The sequence below is a fragment of the Bufo bufo genome, chromosome 1, assembly GCF_905171765.1.
Source record: "Bufo bufo chromosome 1, aBufBuf1.1, whole genome shotgun sequence".
Lineage (NCBI taxonomy): Eukaryota > Metazoa > Chordata > Amphibia > Anura > Bufonidae > Bufo > Bufo bufo.
Window position 1 is genome coordinate 488,788,902 of NC_053389.1, and position 21,386 is coordinate 488,810,287.

The window sequence follows — 21,386 nt, forward strand, 5'->3', positions numbered from 1 at the left end:
CCGACCTGCACTGCGCATGTGCGGGCCGCATATGCGAGTCATCTCGCGTCTCGTGAGATGACGCGTATATGCGTCCAGGAGGAATAACCCGGCCGCCTGCAGGACGCATCCCTGCGTTAGGCGGTCGGTAAATGGTTAAAAACCAGCTTTTTTAAGGTTTCTTTTGAATGCACCCTAAGGCGAGGTTTTTTTTTTTTTAACCATGTTATTATAACTATATGTAAATATGTCAAGTTTTATTCTATTTTTGGATGCTTGAATATCCATTTCTAAGACTGCCTGACATCCATGGCTATATGAACAAGCCTACAGAAATGGCTGTCCCTGGTATCCTTGGACTTTTTTCATAGCTTACATAACAGAAATTATTTAAAAGAAAAGTAGAATGTGTACATACAGTGCTTTAATTTTTCCTTCATGATCCTTAGTTACAGCTAGCATTGTAGTCAGAGCTCCAATCACAGATCTATAGGCTTCAGAGATCAAATCTCAAAGCATTCATTGATGTGACAATTGTATTCGGTTGTTAAATGGGTATTCCGGTTAGAAAAGGCTATTCCCTACGGACAGAGCTGCCCACATTCCATAATGTGCCATTAGCAATATGGTTCTTAGCTTTCCTTGGGAGTTATACTTTATTCATAGGGATACAAAGAGTTAACTGTCCAACTGCTGGAACACCCAACACAAGAACAGGAGACGCATGTACCCTGTGTCTAAATCTAGAGCTGGGCCAACATGTGAAGACCTGCTCATTTAAAAGTCTATGGGACTGATGGAGATAGCCAAGCACAGTGCTTGGCTATCTCCATCTGTCCCATAAACTTTGAAAAAAGCAGTCCTGCGCCTCCTCAAACAAGCGATCCATTCAAGACTGGTACACTGGTCTCCCATTTCTTATGGATCAGTGGGGGTCCAGTAGTCGGGCTACAACATTAACAGTTATCTCCTATCCAGTGGAAAAGGAGATAAATTGTTCCAACCAGAATACCTTTTTAATGCCTGTTGACCTTCAACAACAATGAGCAAAATTGTGAATGCAAAGCTATATACAGGCTGTAACTCAGGTTCTTTACAGGAAAAGTAAAGCAATGTAGTTACTATACTAATAATTTCATTATATATTATGTGTATACTCTAAATAACCAGTAAAAGGTGCTCAAAACATAGACATACCCTTTAATTACACATCTGGTATAAAACTGAGACTGGTACACCTGGAACAGTTTTCCTGCTATACCCTTTACAAATATGATCTAGATCGAAGACAAATATGATGTGGTTGAAAAGTTCACAGTATTACAAATAACTGTACAAACATGACAGGTGCAACACAAGGTAATACAGAGTCCTGGGAGTCTCCCATCTTCTTTGAAGAAATTGATTTGATTAGGGACAAAAATAAAAAGAAAAAAATCTCTTCCACCTAGGAAGAAAATGAATCAGATTGCAGAGTTCAAAGACCCAAGATGATACAGTACTTTCATTTCTTCTTTTTCGTCTTTTTCTTGTCGGCATCCAGCAGCCTCTGTTTTACTTCCTCAGGGAGGGCACCAAGTTTCTTGCTTTTAGCTTTCTTTACCTTTTCTTTAATGGCATTCACATCAATCTTTGTGGAAGCAGCAACTAAAAGAAAACATACAATAAAAGTGTTATCTGTATTCTCAGATCTATAGCATTAAATAATACAGCATAGGAATCTCTTTCCAGGTACCATATAGGGTAATTCCGACTGAAATCTCAGCATCATTAAAGAGCCTCTGTCAGCATGATTAACCCTATTAAACCAGGCATACTGCCTGGTAGGATTGATCATACTGATTAAGACAATAGCTTTTTGTCTGTATGTCAAACAGCTGCAGAGATATGTGTGCTTTTAGTCATATGCAAATGAGCATCTTGGAGCAACAAGTAATAAACCAGTAATATATATTAGCTTTCTAAGCATAGAAAACCTCTATTCTCAACATGGTAAGGCTATTGTAGGTAGTGTATATGAAATGTACAGTACATGCTACGAAACAGCTCTGCCCTCAGCATGCTGATGTCTACTCCTGTCAATCAAGGGGAAGGGGAGTGTGCAGACCACAGGGGTATTACAAAAGTAGTGATCCAACGACTCAGCCCCTACCCCTGGTGCTACAATGGGCTTATTTGCATATGAGTAAAAAAAGAAGATATTAATGCAGCTGTTTAGAATACAAAATACAGGTATTGTATTAATCAGCATGATAAGCCCTACCAGGCAGTATTCCTGGTTCAATATGGTTGATCAATCTGACAAAGGCTCTTTAAAGGATTTCACTTATTTTTTTCAATGGGCCCAAATTAGTTTTGGACACCGGTGGGAATTCCCCATTTAATATTAGCAGGCTAGTGCAACAAGAGAATGTCCTAATATTGTTAAACTCAGCAGAAGTGTTTGGGGCAGCCATTTAACTCCAACCTACTTCCAAAATGAATATGCCGGTTAACAGAAGGGTAGGAGCAAAAAGTGTGAATCTGGCCAGCAGCAACACAATGTTTATTGCCAGTATAACTTGCTGCGGCATGTCAGACCACAGAGAATAAGGCCTCTTGCACATGAACATATTTTATTTTATTTCCGTTTTTGCAGTTTCATTTTGCGGAACTATTCATTTCAATGGTTCCGCAAAAAAAAAAAAAAAAAAAAAAAAAAAAACACAACTGAATCTACTCCGTGTACATTCCGTTTCCGTATATCCGTTCCGCAAAAGGATAGAACTTGTCCTATTATTTGTCCGCATACGGACAAGGATAGTACTGGTTCTATTAGGGGCCAGCTGTTCTGCAAAAAACGGAATGCCGACACGAACATCATCCGTATTTTTTGTGGATATTACATACGGTCGTGTGCAAGAGGCCCAAGTCAAGTTATCACAATACAATGAGTTTTCAATTAGAAACTACACTGTCATGCTGATACCTTTGGAGAAGTAACCTGATAATAAGCAGTGCCCCAATCTGTTCTACAACGCTCCCTGTTATCAAGTGACACTACAATGTCACAGCATCTTTTGTTAGGAGGAAGGGAACATAATAAATGTCTATGAGCTAGACCACGTGCCATCTAGTTTTAAGTTTAATGGGGTTGTTTGACATATAGGGGGGGGGGGGGGGGGGGCTAGGAATCCTTTCCACAGGGATTTTTAAAGGGTTTCTACCACTTCGTTTTTCACATAATTAGCTTTCAGACACTAGTCGATCCGCTAGTGTCTGCGTCTATACCGAACGAGGAAACAAAAAACATCCTAATATATTGCTTTTGGGGCAGCCGTTTTCGCTAAAAAAAGAACTTTTATTGATATGCTAATGAGGCCTCTAGGTGCTATGGGGGGCGTCATTAGCACCTAGAGGCTCGGTCTACCTTCACAAAACGCCGCCGCCCAGCGCCTCCCTCCAGCCCGCCCATCTCCTCCGGAATGCGATCCTCCCTGTGCGCGTATGTATTCGGCGCATGCGCAGTGAATGTCTGACCGCTTTCTGCACAGACATCTCCACTGCGCCTGTTCCTCGGAGCACTATGACATCATCGGCGCAGGCGCAGTGGAGATGTCTGAGCAGGGAAGCGGTCAGACATTCACTGCGCATGCGCCGAATACATACGCGCACAGGGAGGATCGCATTCCGGAGGAGATGGGCGGGCTGGAGGGACGCGCTGGGCGGCGGCATTTTGTGAAGGTAGACCGAGTCTCTAGGTGCTAATGACGCCCCCATAGCACCTAGAGGCTCATTAGCATATCAATATAAGTTCTTTTTTTAGCGAAACGGCTGCCCCAAAAGCAATTATATTAGGATGGTTCGGTAGAGCAGACACTAGCGGATCGCTAGTGTCTGAAAGCTAATTATGTGAAAACAAAGTGGTAGAAACTCTTTAATTTATCCTTACTATACTTAAAGTTGATGTTAAACCAGGGGGACCTCTCAGGCAGACCCCCAGCATAGCTGATCCTGCGGACAGAATCATGTTTACTTGATTCATGCCACTGGGTTCTGACTCCTTTGTTCCTCCACCACCCCACGGCCGCTGCAGCTCCCTGCTGCGTCAACATCCAATTTGACACGGGTTACGTGGCCGCTACAGCCTATGGCTGGCTGCAGCATTGATGTGTCTCCCATGTGCCACGTCATTGGGTCACAAGACACACGGGAGATAAGTCACAGCTACAGCGGCCACGTAACCCACATCAAACTTGATGTTGATGAATGGAGACCTGAGAGGTGCAGCTACCAAGGGGGAGCGAAAGAGCCAGAACCCAGCGTCGGGGATCAGGTAAGTGCAATTCCCTCCACAGGTCCAGTCACACTGGAGGGATTTGTTCGAGAGGCCCCAAGGATGAACAACCCCTTCAAGCTGTAATACAGAAAAAAACTTAACAAAATATATCTGCACCTTAGATAATATAAAATACACTGCTCAAAAAAATAAAGGGAACACAAAAATAACACATCCTAGATCTGAATTAATTAAATATTCTTCTGAAATACTTTGTTCTTTACATAGTTGAATTTGTTGACAACAAATTCACACAAAATTGAAAAATGGAAATCAAATTTTTCAACCAATGGAGGTCTGGATTTGGAGTCAAACTCAAAATTAAAGTGGAAAAACACACTACAGGCTGATCCAACTTTGATGTAATGTCCTTAAAACAAGTCAAAATGAGGCTCAGTAGTGTGTGTGGCCTCCACGTGCCTGTATGACCTCCCTACAACGCCTGTGCATGCTCCTGATGAGGTGGCGACCGGTCTCCTGAGGGATCTCCTCCCAGACCTGGACTAAAGCATCTGCCAACTCCTGGACAGTCTGTGGTGCAACGTGACGTTGGTGGATAGAGCGAGACATGATGTCCCAGATGTGCTCAATTGGATTCAGGTCTGGGGAACGGGCGGGCCAGTCCATAGCATCAATGCCTTTGTCTTGCAGGAACTGCTGACACACTCCAGCCACATGAGGTCTAGCATTGTCTTGCATTAGGAGGAACCCAGGGCCAACCGCACCAGCATATGGTCTCACAAGGGGTCTGAGGATCTCATCTCGGTACCTAATGGCAGTCAGGCTACCTCTGGCGAGCACATGGAGGGCTGTGCGGCCCTCCAAAGAAATGCCACCCCACACCATTACTGACCCAATGCCAAACCGGTCATGCTGGAGGATGTTGCAGGCAGCAGAACGTTCTCCACGGCGTCTCCAGACTCTGTCACGTCTGTCACATGTGCTCAGTGTGAACCTGCTTTCATTTGTGAAGAGCACAGGGCGCCAGTGGCGAATTTGCCAATCTTGGTGTTCTCTGGCAAATGTCAAACGTCCTGCACGGTGTTGGGCTGTAAGCACAACCCCCACCTGTGGACGTTGGGCCCTCATATCACCCTCATGGAGTCTGTTTCTGACCGTTTGAGCACACACATGCACATTTGTGGCCTGCTGGAGGTCATTTTGCAGGGCTCTGGCAGTGCTCCTCCTGTTCCTCCTTGCACAAAGGCGGAGGTAGCGGTCCTGCTGCTGGGTTGTTGCCCTCCTACAGCCTCCTCCACGTCTCCTGATGTACTGGCCTGTCTCCGGGTAGCGCCTCCATGCTCTGGACACTACGCTGACAGACACAGCAAACCTTCTTGCCACAGCTCGCATTGATGTGCCATCCTGGATAAGCTGCACTACCTGAGACACTTGTGTGGGTTGTAGACTCCGTCTCATGCTACCACTAGAGTGAAAGCACTGCCAGCATTCAAAAGTGACCAAAACATCAGCCAGGAAGCATAGGAACTGAAAAGTGGTCTGTGGGTACCACCTGCAGAACCACTCCTTTATTTGGGGGGGGGGGGGTCTTGCTAATTGCCTATAATTTCCACCTGTTTTCTATCCCATTTGCACTACAGCATGTGAAATTGATTGTCACTCAGTGTTGCTTCCTAAGTGTACAGTTTGATTTCACAGAAGTGTGATTGACTTGGAGTTACATTGTGTTGTTTAAGTGTTCCCTTTATCTTTTTGAGCAGTGTACATTGCTGCATAATGCTTGAGAATCGCATTGGTTTAATTGAAGCCATTCACTAAATTACTTTCTGCTTTCAAGTTGGAGACAACACCTTTCACGCCATACTGATATCACAATAAAAAGAGCATAAAACATCTATTACCTTCCTTAGGTTCTTGGACAGGTTTTTCCTCAGGAGGGATAAATGCTTTGTTTCTCTCTTCTTGCCTCCTTGACACTGCTTCAGCTTGTTTCGTCTGGAAAAGAAACAAAAAGAAAAAGCATGAGGTAAGTATCTGTATGGATTGGAGGCACCGCACTAAACTCTGTCTGTGACAGATACCCTTATATCGTCCAGTTTCTTCTTCCTCTTTTGGCTTTTTCTCAAGAAATATTCACCACTTTCAATTTCTTTGTCAATCTGTAAAAACATGAAAATTATCATTAATAAATGATGCTGTCATCTCAGAATTCCTTACCTGGATTCAGCAGCCAGTGACTGCATCACTAGGTGGAGAGTCGGAGGAGCCTTGTCTTCTCAGCAGGTGGGATGTTCCCACATACTACACATTTATTTTCCTTTGGAAATATCATGAAGATCTTACGCCACACAAACACGGAAATTATTTTTATGCACATTTCCCACCAGTATTTGCAATGCAAATTTTGTTATAATTCCGCTGTGGATGTACATGTGGATTTTGTCGTGCAGTTACTCCAGATCTCACCCTTAAGGCTACTTTCACACTTGCGTTTGGAGCGGATCCGTCTGGTGTCTGCACAGACTGATCCGCTCCTATAATGCAAACGCTTGCATCCGTTCAGAACGGATCCGTCTGCATAACTGGTTTTTACAGATCTGATTTTTCACTTCGTGAAAACTCAGATCCGACAGTATATTCTAACACAGAGGCATTCCCATAGTGATGGGGACGCTTCAAGTTAGAATATACTAAAAGAACTGTGTACATGACTGCCCCCTGCTGCCTGGCAGCACCCGATCTCTTACAGGGGGCGGTGATCCGCACAATTATTGTGGGAATCATAGCCCCCTGTAAGAGATCAGGTGCTGCCAGGCAGGAGGGGGCAGACCCCCTCCCTCCCCAGTATTAAATGTGACCAGTGAGCCCACCTCCCTCTATATTCATTGGTGGCCAGTGCCGATTCCCAGTATTAAATGTGACCAGTGCGGCCTCCCCTCTTCCCCCCCCCCCCCCCCATCATTGGTGGCAGCGGAGAGTTCGCTGGGGCTCCGATCGGTTACCAATGAATATAGAGGGAGGGGGGCCGCACTGGTCACATTTAATACTGGGGAGGGAGGAGGGGGGCCTCACTGGCCACCAATGAATTAAATAGAGGAGGGGGAAGGGGGTCTGCAGGGGGCAGTCATGTACACAGTTCTCAGTATATTCTAACTTGAAGCGTCCCCATCACCATGGGAACGCCTCTGTGTTAGAATATACTGTCAGATCTGAGTTTCACGATCCAACTCAAATCCGATGGTATATTCTAGAGGCGATCCCATGGTGATGGGGACGCTTCAAGTTAAAATATACCATCGGATTGGAGAAAACTCCGATCTGATGGTATATTAATAGGGGACTCCTGACTTTACATTGAAAGTCAATGGAGGACGGATCAGTCTGAAATTGCACCATATTGTGTCAACGTCAAACGGATCCGTCCCCATTGACTTGCATTGTAAGTCTGGACGGATCCGTTTGGCTCCGCACAGCCAGGCGGACACAAAAACGCTGCAAGCTGCGTTCGGGTGTCCGCCTGCTGAGCGGAACGGAGGCCAAACGGTGCCAAACTGATGCATTCTGAGCGGATCCGCATCCACTCAGAATGCATTGGGGCAGTACGGATGTGTTCGGGGCCGCTTGCGAGAGCCTTCAAACGGAGCTCACAAGCGGAACCCCGAACGCAAGTGTGAAAGTAGCCTTACTCAGAAAAAAAATCTGGCATGCTGCAGATTTCAAATTTTCAGAGTAGAAAATTTCTGTGACATGTAGATGAGATTTTTAAAATGTCATCTACTTAACTGGTATTGTATTACGCTGTGGATTTGCAGCATACAAATTCACACAATACGCAACATACGCTTGTAGCCTTAGAAGCAACCCTTAGGGCCACTTCACAAGAAATTCTTTGATTTTGGAGTGTTTCTGCCTCAAAATGAGCTCCAAAATGCCTCAAAACAGCCTTCCATTCATTTCAATAGGAAGCAGCACACGCTTCCATTGAAATAAATAGGAAGCTGAAAATGCGGTTTCTGCATTTTTTGGTGCAGATCTGATACAAATTTTCAGCTTGAGGTTTTTGAATTTAAGTGAACCAATGTAAAAAATAAAAAAATTCTGCATTGATTTTTAAGAGTTTTTTTTGGCCCTTCAAGGGGTTGTCCGGGCTGTTCATATTGATGACCTATCCTCAGGATAGGTCATCAATATCAGATCGACGGGGGTCCGACAGCCGAGACCCCCGCCAATCAGCCGTTTGAAGAGAAGTTGCGTGCTGTGCAAGCGCTGCCTCCTCTTCATGGTTTACCTGCTCACTGTCGCATCCGCATCCTTGGGCAGGTGTAATTACACCCAAGCAGTCCCATTGAAACGAATGAGACGGCTTGGGTATAATTACACCTGCTCACCGCTGCGGATGCAATGGCGAGCAGGTTAACAATGAAGAGGAGGCAGCGCTGGCACGGAGCATGCCTTCTCTTCAAACATCTGATCGGCGGGGGTGCCAGGTGTCGGACCCCAGCCGACCTGAGGATAGGTCATCAATAAAAATAACTTGGAAAACCCCTTTAAAAAAGGTGTCACACACACACTGGCATTTTGGTTTGGAATATGGTGCACAAAAAAGAACCATATTGCAGGGAATGAAATTTTGCTGGATTACTATAGTTAACAGATATGCTCATGTAGTTGCTTTCCTCACGTAAATAACCTCATACTTTGTTTTTCAATTTGGACTTCCCAATTGTTTTTACCATGTAAACCAATCACTCTGGTTTCCATCTTGTATGTAGCACTTCCTGTTGAGTATCCAACCAAACCCATAATGCACTTCTCCTTTCTCAGCCACAGCACCAACTCTAACACCCAGCTAGTTTATAGCTCCTCCCACCCAGTGACAGACACTCCACTATCACTGCCCCTAACACCAAACTAGTTTATAGCTCCTCCCACCCAGTTAGTTACATAGACACATATTAGACAGGATACTGGAGTCCAGCAAGGTTTCCCTTTACTTGCTGAAATGTCTAAGGGCTACTTATGATGTGCAGAGTGCTGTACCTTGCTGTCAGGCTGAGGAGGTGGGAACGGTGTATACTCTTTCTTTATCCTTTTCTTCTTTGGTTCTTTCCTCTTGCTCACATTCTTGTGCTTGAACTTTGGTAGAAACCTGTCCCAACTTTTTGTCCTCAATTCTGGATCTTTAGCCAGCTCTCGTTTGATCATTAGGGCCTGCAGACAACAGAAGAGGACATATCTTCACTACACAAAACCGATACTGACCTAGTGCCGCGTGATAACCAGTGACAACAATAAAGCAAGTCGACGGACGTTTGTTTGAAGCTCCAATTAAAAAAGGCGCAGTCGTCACACATGCAAAGTGTATATAGAGATGGATAAACTGTCAGCAGACCAACATTTCCCGTTGAGAAAGCATTTTTATGGCTGGCAAGCCAGCGTTTTCTCATTTCTTGGCCGGTCGGCATAAGGTTTACATAGGGCAATGCTTGGGAATAAAAGTTAATTTGAACCTTAACGCCTTCAGGACCCTGCCATTTTTCACCTTAAGAACCAGGCCATTTTTTGCAAATCTGACAAGTGTCACTTTATGTGGTGATAACTTTAAAATGCTTTTACTTATCCAAGCCATTCTGAGATTGTTTTCTTGTCACATATTGTACTTCATAACAGTGGTAAAATTGAGTCAATTTTTTATTTATTTATAAATAAAAAATGCTAAATTTACCAAAATTCTGAAAAATTCGCAAATTTCAATTTCTCTACTTTTATATCAGATAGTAATACCCTCAAAAATAGTTATTACTTTACATTCCCCATATGTCTACTTCATGTTTGGATCATTTTGTGCATGTTTGGATATTTTTGTGAATGCCATTTTAACTAGAAGCAAATCTTGAAATTTTTCAGAAAATTTCCAAAACCCACATTTTAAGGACCAGTTCAGGTCTGAAGTCACTTTGTAAGGCTTACATAATAGAAACCACCCAAAAAAGACCCCATTTTAGAAACCACACCCCTCAAGGTATTCAAAACTGATTTTACAAACTTTGTTAACCCTTTAGGTGTTCCACAAGAATTAATGGAAAATAGACCTAACATTTCAAAATGTCACTTTTTTAGCAGATTTTCCATTTGAATCCATTTTTTCCAGTTACAAAGCAAGGGTTAACAGCCAATTAAAAAGGCGCAGTCGTCACACATGCAAAGTGTATAGAGATGGATAATCTGTCAGCAGACCAACATTTCCCGTTTATAAGAAAGCATTTTTATGGCTGGCAAGCCAGCGTTTTCTCATTTCTTGGCCGGTCGGCATAAGGTTTACATAGGTGTTCCACAAGAATTAATGGAAAAATAGAGATAACATTTAAAAATGTCACTTTTTTGGCAGATTTTCCATTTGAATCAATTTTTTCCAGTTACAAAGCAAGGGTTAACAGCCAAACAAAACTCAATATTTATGGCCCTAATTCTGTAGTTTACAAAAACACCCCATACGTGGTCGTTAACTTCTGTACTGGCACACGGCATTGCGCAGAAGAAAAGGAACGCCATACGGTTTTTGGTAGGCAGATTTTGCTGGACTGTTTTTTTGACACCATGTCCCATTTGAAGCCCCCCTGATGCTCCCCTAGAGTAGAAACTCCAAAAAAGTGACCCCATTTTAGAAACTACGGGATAGGGTGGCAGTATTGTTGGTACTAGTTTAGGGTACATATGATTTTTGGTTGCTCTATATTACACTTTTTGTGAGGCAAGATAACAAGAAATAGCTGTTTTGGCACAGTTTTTATTTTTTGTTATTTACAACATTCATCTGTGGAGCAGGTGGTCACTGACGCGACAATACCAAATAGGACTACTTTTTTGGGTTGTTTCAGTTTTACATAAAGCATTTTTGAAACAATGATTTTTTAGTGTCTCCACATTCTGAAAGCCGTAGTTTTATAAATTTTTGGGCGACTGTCTTGTGTAGGGGCAAATTTCTTTCGGGATGATATGACGGTTTGATTGGTACTATTATAGGGTGCATATGACTTTTTGATCGCTTGCTATTACACTTTTTGTGATGTAAGGTGACAAAAAAAAAAGGCTTTTTTTACAGTTTTTTTATTTAATTTTTTTACGGTATTCACCTGAGGGGTTAGGTCCTGTGATATTTTTATAGAGCAGGTTATTATGGATGCGGCGATACATAAATAAAAAAAAGTAGACATATTAGGTAAGTTTTACACAATATCATTTTTGAAACAAAAATAAACATGTTTTAGTGTCTCCATAGTCTGAGAGCCATAGTTTTTTTCAGTTTTTGGGCGATAGTCTTAGGTAGGGTATGATTTTTGCGGGATGAGATGACGGTTTGATTGGCACTATTTTGGGGTGCATATGACTTTTTGATCGCTTGCTATTACACTTTTTGTGATGTAAGGTGACCAAAAAAATGGTTTATTTAGCACATAGGCGATACCTAATGTGTACTTTTCTATTTTCCCCTATTTTTTTTACAATTTTTATTCTCTTTATTTTGGCAAAAGGATATTTATTTATTTTTTTTACTTGAAACTTTACTTTTTGATTTGGAAAACTTTTTTTATTTTTTTACTTTTTTATCACAGTTTTTTGTCCCACTTTGGGACTTCAACTTTTGGGGTCTGATCCCCTTTACAATGCATTTCAATACTTCTGTATTGGAATGCATTGGCTGTATGTGTAATACAGTGTGTATTACTCATACAGCTTCCTGTCTGTGAGATCCAGGGGGCTGGATCTCACAGGCTCTCCACCGGAAGGCATCGCGCTGCCTTCCATGCCATCGGGTCCCCGTCACAGCAGCACGGGGACCCGATGGCGGCTCCGATACCCGCGAGAACATCGCATGTGCCGCAGTCAGCGCTGACCGCGGCACATCAAGGGTTAATGCAGTGGCACTGTGATTTCACATGCAGCAGGGGTACGGCTATCAGTGACTGCTGGACCCCTGCCGCGGATCGGGTGGGCGCATCTCTTGCACCCGATCACAGCGGCGTACATGTACGGCACAGGTCCTCTACAGGTTAAAAGGGTTTTCCGAGACTTTCTTTTTACTGCTTAAGCACATCACAGACTTTTGTAGGTGCAATGCCATTTTTTGCTATACAACAGCAGTTATCAATTGCTCAGAACCATATAGTTACCCCATTAAAGGGGGCACTTAACCATAAGACTAGCTTATCTCCCATTTGTGATGCAGTGGAATATGATCTACTCTTATCAGCCACTTCAGGGTAGGAACAGGTGGCCGTACTGTTGTTCACAGGGATAAATGATAGGATGACCTGAACAATGGCAACTCATGAGCACTATATTTCATGTAGGGTACCTCCGATTCTGAGAGGGTCCAAAAACACTTTTTCAATAAGCCAGGAAAACCTAAGGTAGATTTACCTTTATGTTATAAATGGGATGAACGTTCTTTATTGTTTCCAGAACAACTTTCCTGACCTGCAATACAATTTCATTAATTAGATTAGTGAAAACAGGTGAAATAGAAGCAGATTTCCAGACTTAAAGGGAACCTGTCAGCGGCAAAACCCATCCCAAACCGCCAGCAGTACCTTCAAGTAGCCGGCAGTGAGTTTCGAATGATTTTCTTACTGCATTCTGAAGAGGCAGAAGTATGAAAAACGTTTTATCCTCCGTCCGCGCTATTTTCCAGTCAGGTTTGAAGTCAAGGGGGCAGCGGCCGCTTTGCTTCAAGTCAAGGGAACCGAGCCCCCTTCCCTGTCACTTCTCCTGTGACTGACAGCCAGCTGTCGGGCATAAGCGCTGTCAGTCACAGCGAAGGGGCAGGGAAGGTGGCACGGTTACCTTGACTTCAAGCCTTACTGGAAAATAGCACGGACGGTGGATAAAAACGTTTTTCATACTTCTGCCTCATCAGAATGCAGTAAGAAAATCATTCGAAACTCACTGCCGGCTACTTGAAGGTACTGCTGGCGGTTTGGGATGGGTTTTGCCGCTGACAGGTTCCCTTTAAAGGGAACCTGTCATCAACTTTATGCTGCCCATACTAACAGCAGAATAAAGTAGAGACAGGTGAGTTGATTTCAGCGGTCTGTCATTTATAAGTGGTTGCTGAGAACAGACATCACAACCATTGCAGACTGGGCCTGGAAAAGAGAGTCCTGGCCACCTGAGAAGAGTCCTGGTTATTCATGAATTCCTGCTCTCCCGGCCCACCTGCTGATGATTGACAGGCTTCTACCTAGTTTTCTCTCTATCTAGGAGAGAACTGCCAATCATCAGCCGATGGGAGATTAGGAATAACCAGGACTCTTCTCAAGTAGATTTGACTCTTTTCCAGGCCTGGGCTGCAATGATTATGATGCTGGTTTTCAGCAACCACTTACTATTAGCTCATGAGTGACACACCGCTGACATCAGCATTTCCGTCACTAATGTATGCTGCCGTCAGTGAGGTGATGACAGGTTCCCTTTAACATGCATTATTTACCGATCTTAAAAAATATAAATAAAATACCTTGACGGTTTCACACTGACCACTAAGCCTAATAATATGCTGATGCTTCCTGTTCTGTGGCGATCACTTTTTAGTAGTCATGCCATTATGCTCACAGGAAGGATTACAATGTATAGACAACACAGGACTCGCCATTCTCTACCCCCCCCCCCCTCCCTGCAGATGTCACGGAGCACGCCCACAACACTCTCCCAATAAAGTCAATAACTCATCTCCAGACACTAGTTTCCTATGTTAATACATCTGAAACTCTTAAATATTGTTACCATGCAAGAGCAGCAGCTCTGGCAAAATGGCTTCCCCCAAAATAATGTACAGAAAATAATTTTTAACAATCTACAATAAGAGAATAAACAGATAAAAGTCAGTAGTTCAAATCTAGGTATCCGTCCCTTTAATGCACAGCAGAACTAACGAATACCACAATGATCTAACTGTACCTGTTACTTCTGATTAATGAAGCACCTGCCTCTACTACATGTCAAAAAGAAAATGTATTGTTTACCTCTTTAAGGCCACTGAAGGGCCCCAGAGCAGACACGGTGTTCCCCTGGACCATTATGTAACAGTTGGTAAGCAGCTCCAGAGCCTGAGGGATGCCAAAGGGGAGTCAATAAGCAGTCTCGGCCACACACATCTCTCTCTACATGTGGACAGTCTACAAATACCTTCAGAGTTGATCCCTTCGGTCCCAGAAGCCGCTGTCTCCTCTTAATAAGTCTCTCCCTGTTTCGGACCAATGTTCCAATTTTAATTATGTCACAGGCCATGTCATCCTGGAGGATTCTCACAGCCTGGGGAAAGGTAAGGAGTAATGATCACATCTTGTTATCATTCTTCTAACAGCCAAAACATGACATGAGATATTCATCTACTTCAGAAGCACAGGGCCCATCACTACTGCTGTGACGACCAGACGCCTCTCAAGTGAGCAGTACAAAAACATCCTAAACACATCTGCAGCACTTCATATTAGGGCTCATGCACACTAACTTATTTTCTTTCCGGCGTAAGTGGAACCCTTTATTTCAATGGGTCCGCCAAAAGAAATGGAAGTTACCCAGTGTGCATTCCGTTTCCGTATGTCCACATGTTTGTTCCACAAAAAAAAATAAAAAAATGGTTACGGACAAGGATAGGGCTGTTCTATTAAAGGCCATCTGTTCCGTTCTGCAAAATACTAAATGCACACGGACGTCATCTGTATTTTTTTGCGTATCGCAAAATACATACGGTCGTGTGCAAGAGGCCTAATGCTGCACATTTCCACCACACTCTGCAGGTCACAGGGTAAAATCCATAACACACAACACATGGATTTTACCACACAGTCCGTGCGGATCGGGCTGAGGAAATGCAGTGCATTAAAAAACGCAGAACGCAGCAGCAGAAATTCCACTCTGTCTCACCACCTAAGGCCAAGTTCACACTTCAGTTATTTCCATCAGTTATGGCAAGTCAAAACCAGGTTCGGGTCAAAAACAAAACAGGTGCAAATCTTTCCATTGTATCTCATCTTAGAGTAGGCTTCTCTGCGGGTTTTAGCTCACAATAAGGGCCCTTGCACACGACCGTATGCCCTCCGAGACATACGGTCCGTGAGCGGGCCATATGAACCGGAGCGGCATACATTGTGGACACGGGAGCGCACAGCATCATAGGTTACCTGGCGCAGCCTGCTGGTCAATGTAGGAATAGCATTGCCATTAAAATACAATGCACTATGAGGGATAGTGCATTGCATTTATTTTAAAAGCAATCAAAAAGCTGTCTGTTATATATAAAACATAAAAAATACACTTTTCAATGAAAAAATTAAAATTGCAAAAATTAAAAATCTTCCCCATATGTTTGGTATTGCCAGACTACATAAATATCATGTAAATTATCCCCTACGATGAACGCCGTTAAATATAAAAAAATATATAATAATTAAAAAATAAGACAGAATTGCTAATTTATTCTTAGTTGCCACCGAATAACAAGCAATCGAAAAAAAATAATAATAATAACAACGTTTGGTCAGTAAGGCCCAAAACAGGCTAGTCACTAAGGGGTTGAAGGACTATATAAATACCAATTCCTGTAGTCACTTTACATTTATGTACAGTTCTTGGCAGGAGTTTACATTCTGAAACATTGAAGGTATACAATCTGATATGCCACAACTGCCTGTGGGGCACAAACCTCTTGTAGGTTGCAGTTACCACATAAAGTTAACTTACAAACATAGGGTGAAGCCAAAATAACCTTACCCTGGCATGGAAACTCTTCTGAAAGCAGATTATGGGGCAGAGCAGGTCACTGTGGGCCTCATGCATGAAAACTATGCATAAAGATATTGTTTATTGATCTGAGCTCTGAGGGTTGTTATCTTATTGTTATCCTATTTTTCTTTGTTAAAACCTAGGTGCATCTTGTAGGGTGAAAAATATGGTGACTCGTGTGTAAATGTATAGCTTGTGGTTCCTGGTAGTCAGAAGTTGTTGTTTTTTTGGCTCTTTGTGTATGTAAGGTTGGCCACCCCTGCATTACACATTTCAGTACAAGTCTATAGAGAGGGGAGGGTGAGAGGAGTGTGTATATATAAACAGTTTCTGTATCAGGCTAAGGCCTCTTTCACACTGGCGGATCCGCAATACACGGGTGCAGTTCCGTGGGCATTCCGCATCACGGATGCAGACCCATTAACTTGAATGGGTCCGCAAATCCAGAGATGCGGAATGGAACCCTACAGAAGCACTACGGAGTGCTTCTGTGGCGTTTCGTCCCGTACTTCCGGTCCGCAAAAAGATAGGACATGTTCTATCTATTTGCAGAACGGCCGGATCTTGGACCCATTCAAGTGAATGGGTCCGCGATCCGCTGCCCCACGGACATTGCTCGTGCATTGCGGCCAGCAATACAGCAATGGGGCGCACACGCCAGTGTGAAAGAGGCCTAAGTGTTTAATTCACATCCATGCAGGTCAGTACCTCTTTGTAATGACCTCATGATATCAGGGCTAGTTGTGAGCGAGCATGAGAAAGTTCTGAAGCAGATTCTCCTCTACTTTCTGTGTGCAGTGGATGGGCTAGTCTTCACTCACCAAATCTAGGAGAAACAAACTAAAGATCTAAAAACAACAAACTAAACACGTAGCACACAGAAAAAAAAAATAGCAGATATAAGTGACATAAGGGCCAGAAATAGTGTCATTGCTCTTGTACACAAGCTGTCCTATTGATTAATGCAAAGTTTTTGAAAGATTAGGTATGATTTATAGGTCGGTCCACACACAAATCCACAGCAAATCTTCCCCAAAAACTGTGTTTGTAGCATAAGACTGCTGCAGGAGATTCAGCGTGGATTTCACCCCTGCTACAATAAAAGGGGTGTAATCCGCTGATTGTGAAAATCTGCACCGTTAAATTCTGTGTAGAAAATGTACGCACCATGTGGATAAGATTTGTAAAATCTCATCTAATTGCCTGCTACTGTATTCTACTGTGGATTTTACCTACTCTGTCCCATGTGGGCATGCCTTAAAATTGCCAGCGTTTCCCACAGCAAACAATAAACCAACATCAGATGTCACCTTTCATTATTCAGGAACGGAAACACCGCTTTTATCCACGAATCGCAGTATGCTTTCTGCCACTAACATTGCACAGAATTCACATTACCCTCTCACATACATAACAGGAACCCTATAGTGAGTTCCAAAGGCACAGCTCAGTAAGCAGGCAATTTATTTTGGATCATCATGCTGGGGGTACACCTTTAAAGAGAACCGGTCACCATGAAACGCAGTGTAATCTGCAGGCAGCATGTTATAGGGCAGGAGGAGCTGAGCAGACTGGTATATAGTTTCATTAGAAAAGATTTAGTAACATTTTTTACATCTCAGATTTAAAAGCCTAAGAGTTATTCTTATAGTACTGCAAATTAGTGAGCACGAATAACGAATGGAAGGTCTACCTGGAGACATTACTCACCTGCTCAAAGGGCACACTTCTGGCTAGCATTTTTATCAAGTCTCTTGCTCGTATTATAATATAAGGATCATACGTCTTCTTAGTAGTGGTAACAGTCATGCTGCCTTCAATTAAATCTAATTCTGCTTTCACAGACTGAAAAACAAATAAAGTTCACAAATTAGACAATAAATACACAGACATGCCTAGGGCACACACATTTTATATGTCTACAGTCAGGTGCATAAATATTTGGACATCGACACAATTCTAATGTTTTTGGCTCTATAAACCACCACAATGGATTTGAAATGAAACAAACAATATCTGCTTTACCTGCAGACTGTCAGCTTTAATTTGAGGGCATTTCCATCCAAATCAGGTGAACGGTGTAGGAATTACACTGGCATATGAGACATTAGTCTAAGGCCCCTTTCACACGGGCGAGTTTTCCGCGCGGGTGCAATGCGTGAGGTGAACGCATTGCACCCACACTAAATCCGGACCCATTCACTTCTATGGGGCTATGCACATAAGCGGTGATTTTCACACATCACTTGTGCGTTGCGTGAAAATCGCAGCATGCTCTATATTCTGTGTTTTTCATGCAACGCAGGCCCCATAGAAGTGAATGGGGCTGCGTGAAAATCGCAAGCATCCGCAAGCAAGTGCGGATGCGGTGCGATTTTCACACACAGTTGCTAGGAGACGAAAATAATAGAATTCTGAATACAGAATGCATAGTAAAATAGCGCTGGAGGGGTTAAAAAAAAATAAAAAAATTTTAATCACCCCATCCACTTGCTCACGCAGCCCAGCTTCTCTTCTGTCTTCATCTTTGCTGTGCAAAGGAAAAGGACCTGTGATGACGTCACTGCGCTCATCACATGGTCCGTCACATGATCCATCACCATGGTAAACGATCATGTGATGGACCATGTGATGAGCGCAGTGATGTCATCAAAAGGTCCAATTCCTCAAAGAAGACAGAAGAGAAGCCGGCTGCGCGAACAAGTGGATTAAGGCGAGTTAAATTATTATAATTTTTTTAACCCCTCCAGCCCTATTTTACTATGCATTCTGTATTAAAGAGGACCTTTCACCAGAATAAAACATCTAAACTAACTATACAGCCATGTAGAGCGGCGCCCAGGGGTCCCCCTGCACTTACTGTTATACCTGGGCGCCGCTCCGTTCGCCCGGTATAGCCTCCGGTATCTTCATAGTTAGGCTCCACCCAGGGGAACCTCCAGGCGTCTCTTTCTCCTATGCTGTAGCGCTGGCCAATCGCAGCACTCAGCTCATAGCCGGAGAGGGTTTTTTTTCTCTCAGGCAATGAGCTGATCGCTGCGATTGGCCAGCGCTACAGCATAGGAGAAAGACGCCTGGAGGTTCCCCTGGGTGGAGCCTAACTATGAAGATACCGGAGGCTATAACGGGAGAACGGAGCGGCGCCCAGGTATAACAGTAAGTGCAGGGAGATCCCTGGGCGCCGCTCTACATGGCTGTATAGTTAGTTTAGATGTTTTATTCTGGTGAAAAGGTCCTCTTTAAGAATGCTATTATTTTCCCTTATAACCATGTTATAAGAGAAAATAATACAATCTACAGAACACCGATCCCAAACCTGAACTTCTGTGAAGAAGTCCGGGTTCCGGTCTGGGTACCAATCATGCACGTGCAAAACGCATTACAATTACATTTAGTGTCAAAATCGCACCATTTTCCCTGAACGCAACCAGCCCCAATCCGCAACGCCCGTGTGAAACGGGCCTAAGGCCTCGTGCACACAACCGTGTCCATACTGAGGTCCAAAAGCCACGGCTCTGCAAAATACAGATACCTTGCATGTGCAATAAGTAATCTTCTAAACAGACAAGAAAAGGACATGTTATAAAATTCGCAGAACGGACATACGGATGCAGACACCACATGATATTGTCGTTTGTTTGTTTTTTTGACACATAAAATCGAACGTGTGCAAGCCACAAGAAAATGCGGAAAGCATACGGATTGAAAATACAGTCATGTGCCTGAGACCCAAGTAAACCCCCTACAGGGTACACACATCAGGGAAGCTTTTGTCCCAGCTACTTGGCTGCCACCAGGATGCGCATCCACATTTCGCCCAATACTCACATACTCATTTAGCGCCTTCTGAACTAGGGGCCAACACTCTTTGAGGTAAGCTTCTCTGTATTTGGGGAACAAGGTGGCAAAGCTGCTCTCCTCCAGCAGCCCCTTTGGGTTGTCGTCCTTAGTGAACGGCTCTTCTTTCCAGCCATCAGGAACGGTGAGCAGCTCGGATTCATCCACTGCAGAAATCAATGATACTGATGAGAATACAGTGTATTGCCTCATAGCGGACAATGCTGACAGCGGTAACACCGTACACGCCGAGGAAGCCGTAGGGCCAGAAAATCTCAGACTATGGAGGAAACAAATGTGTGGTATTATTGGAGACTGTGCCTGGCACATTTTTATATTATCTTCAATGCTATATGGCTGTCACAAGTTTAGCGGTAATTCTAGGTGGTGGGTAAAAAGGAACGGTGTGCGGTTATTGTGCTGGCACTACCAATGGCCACGGATGTGGAGAATACCTGCAAGATGGCAGCACTGTTCGTGTGGCCTAGGGCTGAATTCACTGCACAGCGCTTTTACCTGAAACTACTCAGGGTCATCATCAGATCCGGGCACAGACCTGAGAGGGTGTGAATTTACATCCGAAAAGTGCCACTTAAAGGGGTTGTACCATCTCCGACACTGGGGGCAGCATATCGCTAGGATACACCCCCCAAATGTCCGATAGGTGCGGGTCCCACCTCTGACACTTATACTTAAAATGGAGCCAGAAAAGTCACGGAGGGTGCACTGCGCATGTGCGGCCGCCCTCCATTCATACCTATAGGAGTGCCGAAAATAGCAGAGGGGCACGCTTTGGCTATTATCCGAAGTCCCATCAAAATGAATGGGAGGCGCACAGCGCACACGTGCCCGTGCCCACGGCTCCATTCACTTCTATGGCACAACCCCTTTAACATGTCAGAGCAACATGGGATAGGTTTTGATGAGTGTTGAGACCCCCACGATCACGAGGAGGAGGAGAGAGAAGCGCTCACATATCACATCAATAGAGATGGGTCCATAGACTTCTCTCAATAGGAGAGGGTCTCAGCAGGCAGAACCTTTGAAGCATGGAGTCCCATCCCCTGTCCATGAAGCCCCCCCCCCCCATGTGAGGGTGCACAGGACCTCCTGTACCAGAGCGCGTGCATCATGTGCGACATACAAGAGCTGTCACTGGAGGTGAAGAAAACGCAGCACAGACCGCACTCACCAGGCTTGGTTTCCCGTGGACGATTCTTGCCACTGCCAGGCTGCGGTTTTCTAGAACCCTCCGCCATGCTGCCCTGCGCCGGCTACACGTGACCTAAACAGAGCTCGTGTGCATCGTGTAAAACCGCCCGTCAGGAAACAGCGCTGCACGATCAATAGGTTCCGGGTTCGAAGGTAAAAGTCATGGAAGACCCTGTTCACATGTTGTAGTCTACCCGTGAGTTCAGGGCTGTAGACTCACCTATGTATTGTCTCTGCTCCCCATGTATAGAAGAGACCAGGGAGTCTGCCCTAAAGCTATGCATCACTGGCAGTA

At 44.0% G+C, this 21,386-nt stretch overlaps 1 protein-coding gene across 1 annotated transcript; it reads right to left on the minus strand.

The window, feature by feature from the left end:
- Positions 1-1,042: 1,042 nt before the first annotated feature.
- LOC120980767 (KRR1 small subunit processome component homolog) lies at positions 1,043-21,179 on the minus strand. The gene is made up of 10 exons (XM_040410050.1): positions 21,072-21,179; positions 19,871-20,046; positions 17,753-17,887; positions 14,444-14,569; positions 14,281-14,364; positions 12,680-12,736; positions 9,299-9,469; positions 6,340-6,417; positions 6,160-6,253; positions 1,043-1,626 (listed from the first exon to the last, which is right to left on the minus strand). The coding sequence occupies exons 1-10, from the start codon at positions 21,136-21,138 to the stop codon at positions 1,484-1,486; spliced, it is 1,131 nt and encodes a 376-aa protein (XP_040265984.1). The 5' UTR covers positions 21,139-21,179; the 3' UTR covers positions 1,043-1,483.
- Between the last annotated feature and the right edge of the window lie 207 nt (positions 21,180-21,386).

What these genes read in the sequence shown, in the direction of transcription:
- LOC120980767 (XM_040410050.1), bottom strand. Translation starts at nt 21,138, where the DNA reads ATGGCGGAGGGTTCTAGAAAACCGCAGCCTGGCAGTGGCAAGAATCGT. An exon ending in AGAAGGCGCTAAATGAGTAT is followed by an intron (nt 17,888 to 19,870) that starts GTGAGTATTGGG and finishes TTTGTTTTTCAG; the next exon opens with TCTGTGAAAGCAGAATTAGA. An exon ending in TGTCCAAGAACCTAAGGAAG is followed by an intron (nt 1,627 to 6,159) that starts GTAATAGATGTT and finishes GTTTTCTTTTAG; the next exon opens with TTGCTGCTTCCACAAAGATT.